General features: G+C 27.3%; 1 protein-coding gene across 1 annotated transcript; it reads left to right on the top strand.

Annotated features, from left to right (window-relative positions):
• Window positions 1–297: 297 nt before the first annotated feature.
• On the top strand, window positions 298–5,169 carry LOC125871706 (protein LURP-one-related 10-like). Its single transcript, XM_049552353.1, has 3 exons — window positions 298–582; window positions 1,141–1,371; window positions 4,922–5,169. The coding sequence occupies exons 1-3, from the start codon at window positions 334–336 to the stop codon at window positions 5,108–5,110; spliced, it is 669 nt and encodes a 222-aa protein (XP_049408310.1). The 5' UTR covers window positions 298–333; the 3' UTR covers window positions 5,111–5,169.
• The last annotated feature ends 3,221 nt before the right edge of the window (window positions 5,170–8,390 follow it).

Here is an 8,390-nt window from a genome sequence, read left to right as displayed (position 1 = left end):
TACACGTCTCTAAAATCAGACCAATTGGTCTGAAAACCAAAAAAAAAAAAAGTAAAATTAAGAAAATTCATAAATATAGATGTCATTTGATTATTATATCTTTTCTTAGTAGACTAATTCAAACTGTTCATGACTTTTCTTATATTCCCAGTACGTACGCGGTTGTCACTAACATAACACTTGTGCCAAATAAATCTGCTATATATATAAACGAACATTTAAACTACAAACAAAAATATACTCTACTCAAAAGAAATATCATAAAAAAAAGAGTATTGTCAATATCTCTAATTTTTTGCATAACGAACAAGTAAAAGTGACTGATCATTGTTCATGGCGGAATCAAGTTATGCAACTATGGCTAATTATCCAATTGCTGTAATCGGATCTCAATATTGCACGCCGAACCAGGTTGATGTTGTTATATCTAGGAAGGTGAAGAAACTTAGATATGGAGAATTTGTTGTTTCAGATATGAATGGAAACTTCATGTACAAAGTTAAAGGCACAACTTTTGGATGGCATGATAAAAGAGTTATTCTTGATGCTGCAGACAATCCCCTCATCACTCTCAAGCAAAAGGTACATGATTGTTTTTTTTTTAATTATTTTAGGTTAATTTTTAGAGATCTCCTCATATTATGAATTTTTAAATTAATAATGAATAGGTTACAAAAATTTGTTATAAAGAAATTAAAATAAGGGAAGGAAAGTAAATGTTATATATATATATATATATATTTGGATCACTCACTGCATGGCTCATTTAAGGGTGGCGTTTCTAACAAAAAAAAAATTCATATTCAAGACTGTCATCTGATACTTCTGATTAAGGGTGAAGCAGTCTCAGCCACAGCCACTGCACCATAACTCATGTTAGCTAATGTTACAAGCCAAATCTTAAGGAAGATCTGTGCTACTCACTAACATAGTAACATGATAGCATGATAAATAAGTTTATAAACATTGATAATTAAAGATATCTTGCATTATCAGTAAATTTTAATTTGTGATACCAAATTAATTATCATTAATACTTATCATAATAATTTACTAGTAATAACTTTACAAGTGACTATCATATAAATATTTTTACGTTAGAACTAAAGTAGTTCTTGCTATCAATTAATTTTTGCATAGATATTGACCGAGCATTCGAGATGGAATGCATTTAAAGGAGAAAGCACAGATGACAAAGACTTTTTATTTACTATAAAGACAACATCCACATTTCAATGGAAGACCAAATTGGCTGTTTTCTTAGCAAAGAACAATTCTAAGGAGAAGAATTATGATTATCTTATTAAGGGAAGTTGGTCTGATAGATCATGTGCAATATATGCGGGAGATTCTTCTACCATAGTTGCTCAGGTTAGTTATCGTTGATCTTACTTTCTATTTGTTATTCTTTCTTTAAGCATATTAGTTTGACTTGACAATGAATTTAAGAAATAAAGGAAGACTTTTGAATTTTGTAAATTAAAGACGTATGTAATTTTCTAAATCTTATAGTCTTAAGTTGTCATGTAGAATATTGAAATTGAAACACTTACCCAGTATAGAAAAAACACTATTTTGGAAAATCCAAAAAAAAATAAAAATAAGACAAATAATTTATTTTTGGTAATAGTAAAATGAAAATTTCCCGTCATACTTATTTTCTTAAAAATTAAATAAGTAACACTTATTATTTTGAGAGTAATGATACTATTACTACGATATTTTCAAATAATTTATGATTTTATAGTACTTTGTTTTAGAGAAAAGGGTAAAAAATACCCTTGTATATAAAGTAGATTAATTTCGTCCTTCATTATATTTTCAGTTCAGATGTCCTCCCCATTAAATATTTATCTTTAAAAAAATACTTCCAATTACTCAACTGAATCAATAATACCTGACTATTTCAAAACAAGAAAAACTGGACCAACTTTTTCCATTACTACTTGAAATGAATAATTTGCCATCAATTTCAAGAATTTAGTAAAAATCTATTTTGAAGATAAATTTAACTATTTTGAAATTCAACAAAACTTTCATTCTATTTTTTGTCAAAATTATTGTACTGGCTCTTGACTGACATTTAGGATGATTTGAGCTAAAAATAAAGAAAGTAATAAAGCACATCAAGATATAACTGAAACTATTATTTTTAACAATATCAATATTCTTAGAATTAGTAAGGAAAAGTACATAATATCATGTTTAAGAAAAAATATAACTCAAACCTGATGTGTTAAAAAGAAAAAAGAATCTATATGCCATCTTCTTTTCAAACGAAAAATATTTATTCTACTTATTTTCTTATTTTATAATTATATTTCTCACATTCAACTAAACTAACCTAATTTTTCTTGATCTGGAATAACATTTTCCTACTAAAAGGAAAGGTATTTTAGTCTATTTTGATGGTTGAAGGATATTTTCGAACAAAAAATATAACAAGAAGAATATTATTTTTATCAAAAATATAATAAAGAATAAATTTAATCTATTTTGAATAGTTTTGTATTACTTTTGGGAAAATTTTTCTTATGTTTGAGGTAAAACTTGTGGCAGACAAAACTTGTATGAGGCTCCATTCATATTTTGCCAAGTGGATTTTTGGATCTCATTTTCAAAAAAAAAAAGGAAAGTGTCAAAATCTCTCCTCTATCTTCCTTTTTAGTTCAACTTTTCCTTCTCTTTCTATGTATAATTATTTTTAATTTTGCTACTTTTTTTTTAATTTTAATAATTTTTATTCCCGAAAAATGTGGAATTTAATATTTCTAGCCGAATTTATCTTATTGTAACATTTTGATATTATTTTTTTACTTAGATTACTAAAAATAGTTATTCAAAATTATTTGGCAACTAACAAAATTATTATTTTTATTTATAATTTTTTAAAGGACGTGTAAAAAGAAACGCGGACTACTAATTAAAAAGCAATAGGGGTATAAGTTTAATTTGTTCTCTTGTTCTTCTTTCAACAATTTCATAATTTCTATACACTTAAATCCATCAAATATTCCCCAACAATAAAATATAACGAAAAGAGCATCAATGATCATGACAAATAATTACATAAGTTTTAATTTGACACTATTTTCATGAAACCCAAAATCGAAAAGCATCCATAAACACCTACATATATACATACACTCTCCATCAATTTATACAATATTCTTTTATTCTCAAAATTGCAGCTATAAATTTGTTTTTTATTATTCTAATATGAGAAAATTCTCAACTTAGTGAGAAGATTTTTTTATGAAAAAAAAATACATTTTATAGCTTGGATTTTGAGAACAAAAGGATATTGTATAAATTCATAACGGAGAAAGAGTATATATGTAAGTGTTTTAATAATTCACTCCACAAGAATTTCTTTTGCAACTTTACAAAAAGAAAATTACACTTTTAAAGAAGAATTAGTTATTACGATAAAATGGGGGAAAATAATTAATTATGTTTAAAATTTGTTAATTGACCAAATTTTAAATTTATGTTTATCCTAAAACATTACAATTGAATTTTTATGATGTTAAGAACACATGTTTAGTTTAATTCTTTTTTTAAGTAGACATAAAGAAGGAAAAAGTAAAATAAACTACATTAGAGGAGAATTAGAGAAGTGATGTTAAATAGAGAGAGAGAAAATAAGAACTTAATATCAATTTTCAAAAATTACTTTTGCTCATGGTGCCTTTTTAATTTGTGTAATAAAAATAAATTTGAATAAATTTTTTCTTTAAAAAAAGACAATGTACTTTATGTTAGAGGGAGGAGTAAATGGAAGGTGAGGGGTAGGAGTGAGAAGAAAAAAGATAAGTTATAAATGTATGGAGCCATAAAATGTATTTTTATTTATTATAAAACTCTCTTATTTAATTATAACATGGTATACCTTACTCACCATAAAATATTTCAGCACTAGGTATATTCATTATATTACACAGTATTTTGGCTTGTGTTTTCTTGATTTAGGTCGTGGTACTTTCTTTCTTAAAAGTTATCGTTTGATTGAGTGTATAATAATAATATTGAATAAAGTGTATTAGTAATGTATGCATTAGTTAGTTATATTGATATTATTTCTCATATACTGTTTGATTTGATGTAATAAAAATAACAAGTCTTGCATAACTTCTATAACAAATACTTGTTTACAAAAATATCCTCCACGCTCATTAGCTTTGGAAAATAAAAAAAATGTGTTGCTAGAGATTTGAAGAATAGTTATGTCACTAATCAATTTAATGCATGTATTGAAATCTTTTGTATTAGGAATAGATGAAAATCTATGGTATTATAATAATACACACTACACTTCAATACACAATAGACTGTGAAGCTAATACAAGTATTAATTATATTATATCCATTGGCTAAAAAAATATATCAAACAAGATACTACTATTTTTCTAATACACAAAACTAATACTCTCTGTGTCCCTAATTATTTGTTCATTTTTCCTTTTTTAATTGTCCCTAATTACTTGTCCATTTTGACAAATCAAGAAAGGACAATTTTTTCCTTTTTTAATTACTTGTTCATTTTTCCTTTTTTAATTGTCCCTAATTACTTGTCCATTTTGACAAATCAAGAAAGGACAAATTCTTTTTCTCTATTATACCCTCAATTTATTACATTGAAAAATGTAAAACTTTTTGAAAATCTTAAGTTTTTAATTCATCCACTTCATAATTAATAGGGGTAAAATGGTAAACTCACTATATCAATTATTGTTTTCTTAATAGGTGTGTGTCAATTTAAAAGTGGCCAAGTAATTAGAGACAAAGAGTACATGCATTATTTTTTCTAATACACTCTACCAAACAACCCCTTGGAATGAGCGTTAATAATTGATCACACAAATTCATTTCTTAGTTGAAACTGATGAATTAATGAACATTATATTATGACTTATTGCAGATGCATAAGAAAATTACTGACAAGAGTTTATTAATTGGAAAAGACAATTTTATGATGACAATGTATCCAAACATTGATCAAGCCTTCATCGTCTCCTTAATAGTAATTCGTGATGCTATCAATGAAGCCGATGCTGCTGTCATAGGTGCCGCTGCCGATGTAGGTGCCGCTATTGGTGCTGGTTTCTAGCAAATTAAAAGTATCTATTCTGCAAAATAATACTTCTTCTGCCCTGATGTATGTGGTATCGTTTAATTTGGCACGGTGTTTAAGAAAAATGAATTTTTAAAATTTGTGGTTAAAAACAATTCTTAAATATTTATGTGGTTGTAAATCATTTCACTAAGGGTAAAATGAGAATTTTAAAATTAAATTATCTCCAATTATAGAAGGATGATATATTTTTTTTGTGAGAGACTAAAAAGAAAAGGTTACACATGAAATAAGACGAAGAGAATGTTTATTTTAGACCGTTGAGGTTTGGCCAAATTTCTTGTTATTGTAGTCAGGGGCGGCTTAACATAATTCGAGGCCTAAAGCGAAATTTTAATTAGAGGCATAAAATTTAAATAAATTTTATTTGTAATTATTTATTTTTCTAAATTTTTAGATGTAAATTATTCCTTAATATTTTTTTATTAATGATTTTTTCAAATACTTTTTTTAATTATTATTTTTAAGCAAGACTTTATCAATTCAACATTGAAAAACATCATTTTATTGAGACAATTATTATATGAATCAATAATATAGTTCTATAAGTAATAAATTGATAAATTTTAAATATAGATGAGAGTTAGAATCATAGAATCTGATTCAAAAAGTTGATAACTGATTCATATTTTTGACAGAATATTACTCTAACTATCAAAGATTTGAAGAAATAGAGTACAGAAGGAGTTAAAAAGGATAAATAATGTGAGTGTTAGCGAAATAATATATATATATATTTATTTATTTTTTATTTTATTTTTTTATTTTATTATAATGAATTAATTTTTTTCATGAAAAAATTAAACATGATTTTTTTAATAGAAATTTGAGGCCCCCAATTGGGGATCTCAGGCATTGGCCTAAAAATTCATATGTAAGAGCCGACCCTGATTGTAGTATCATATTTTGATTATGAAAGTTATTTTAGTCCAACTGGTAAAAGGTTAATCATACATTAATTATCTTTTGAACCTAATGAGATTGTGGAATCTCAATTTCGAGCTCATATACATTGGTCAAACTTCAAAGGATTTCACTTAATTATTAGGAATGTTATTCATTATTTCATTTACTTTTGACCTTAAAAGTACAATGACCAATGAGAGTATATAGGATTTCTTATATAGGATATGTACAAACGATGATCGTATTTGAAAAAGGATTTCTCTTAATTAAGAATGTTATTCATACATAGTAATTGAAACACTTTATATGATAGAGGTTAATTCAAAGGTTCATACTCATAGTATATGTTCAGTACGTCGCAAAACATGATTTATGGCAATAGGAGTCATTGATATATATTTGGTGACTTACCACTTATTCAGGATCTCTTTACTTTAGTTTTGTGTCATATTTGTCCTTTATTATACTTTTTCAACATATTTGTCCTTTCCAACCATCTTAAGGGTCATATTTTCCCTTGTACTCTCAATAAGGGTCATATTTATCCCGACGACATTAACTCCCCATCAATATATTTGCCCCTTATACTCTAAAAAAAGTGACATATTTTGTCCTTGAACTCTAAAAAGGGGTAATTTTTGCTTTGTATTTTAAAAATTGGTCATATGACCCTTTTAGAGAGTATAATGACAAATATGACCCTTTTTTAGAGTATAAGAGCAAATATATTGATGACATGAAGATTAAACATCATAGGGATAAATATTGTTAGTGGAATAGTTCGTTACTTAGAGTTGTATTAGCAAATAAAGTCAAGTTGTTTTAGCTTTGTCCTAGTCTTTAGGGGAGTAGTTTATCATGGATCTACTTCCTATTTTTTAGAAAGTAGTGGTTCCATTTTTTAGCTTCAAACATTATGTATTTTTCATATAAAATCTCCAGTTGTTGCAGAGCACTAATAAGAGCAGCAAAGTAGTTCCCTTTCTTTTCAACGTGTTAACTCTTTTTCTCTATTTTTGTTTACTGCACATTTCACTATCTTGCTTATGTTTAAAGTGGCATCAGAGCGAGCGTAAGATCCTAAAGTGAAAAAAATAGCGATAGGCAAACAACATTAGATAGGGAGATCCTAGAGTTATACCTCTCTCCTCTTTTCTGTATCACTCATGACATCAGGTAGTAAATATGTACAAGCAACAATTCCTTGCTTTGATGGTCATTATGACCATTGGAGTATGCTGATGGAAAACTTTTTGGGTTGAAGAAGTATTGGCCAATTGTCGAGGATGGCATTGGTGCTCCAACAAAAGGTGAAGTTTTAATGGATGCCCAAAAGACAGAGTTCGGAGCAAGAAAATTGAAATATTTAAAGGCAAAAATTTACTTCTTTCAGACTATTGAGCGTCCTATTCTTTGCAAAAAAACTTCTAAGAGTATTTTAGATTCGATAAAGAAAAAAATATTAAGGCACTGCTAGAGTGAAGCGTGCACAATTTCAGGCCTTGAGAAGGAATTTCGAAACTTCAGAAATGAAGGAAGGAGAGTCTATAACGAGTTACTCCGCTAGAACAATGGAAATCGATAATAAAATGTGATTCCATGGCAAGAAGATGAATGATGTCACAATTGTTGACAAAATATTGCACTCTTTGACGCCAAAGTACGATTATGTTGTGTGCTCCATTGAGGAGTCAAAATATGTAGATGAGTTGTTGCTAGACAAATTGCAAACTCCTTATTGGTGCATGAATAGAAGATGAATTGCAGTTTAATTTCTTAGGAGCAGGCCTTGAAGGCTTCTGCTTTTATTTTTTCCAATTATAGAGAAAGAGGAAGAGGTAGAGGTAGAGGTAGAGGAATAGGGATGTCAAAGGGGCAGGGCGGATGAGGGGGCCAGTGGGGCGGGGTTTAAGAACCCGTTTGAATTGGCTTAAAAAGAGTAACTTTTTAAAGTGCTGAAACTTATTTTTAAAATAAGTAGTTATGTGTTTGGATAAAAGTGCTGCAGTTGAAAAAAAAGTTGTTGATGTGTTTGGCAAATAAGTGCTGGTAAACACTTTTTTTTATCAAAATGTCTGAAATAATCCTTTAAGCTGTTAACATGATAAAAAGTTGATTAATTTAAGGTTTTTATACTTAAAAAAAAATTAAAACAAAATTAATTTATATTTTACATCCATAAGTAATAATATTTTTCTATCATTCACATATTTCTTTACCACCTTATAAGAGGAATATAAATTCATATTTCAGAAATAATAATAATAATAATAATAATAATAAAATAATAAAATAATAATAATAATAATAATAGTAATAATAATTAAATAATAAAATAATAATAATAATA

The sequence above is a fragment of the Solanum stenotomum genome, chromosome 7 (assembly GCF_019186545.1).
Source record: "Solanum stenotomum isolate F172 chromosome 7, ASM1918654v1, whole genome shotgun sequence".
Taxonomy (NCBI): Eukaryota; Viridiplantae; Streptophyta; class Magnoliopsida; order Solanales; family Solanaceae; genus Solanum; species Solanum stenotomum.
Note: the sequence above shows the minus strand (reverse complement) of the source record. Positions and strands in the feature narration are given on the sequence as shown.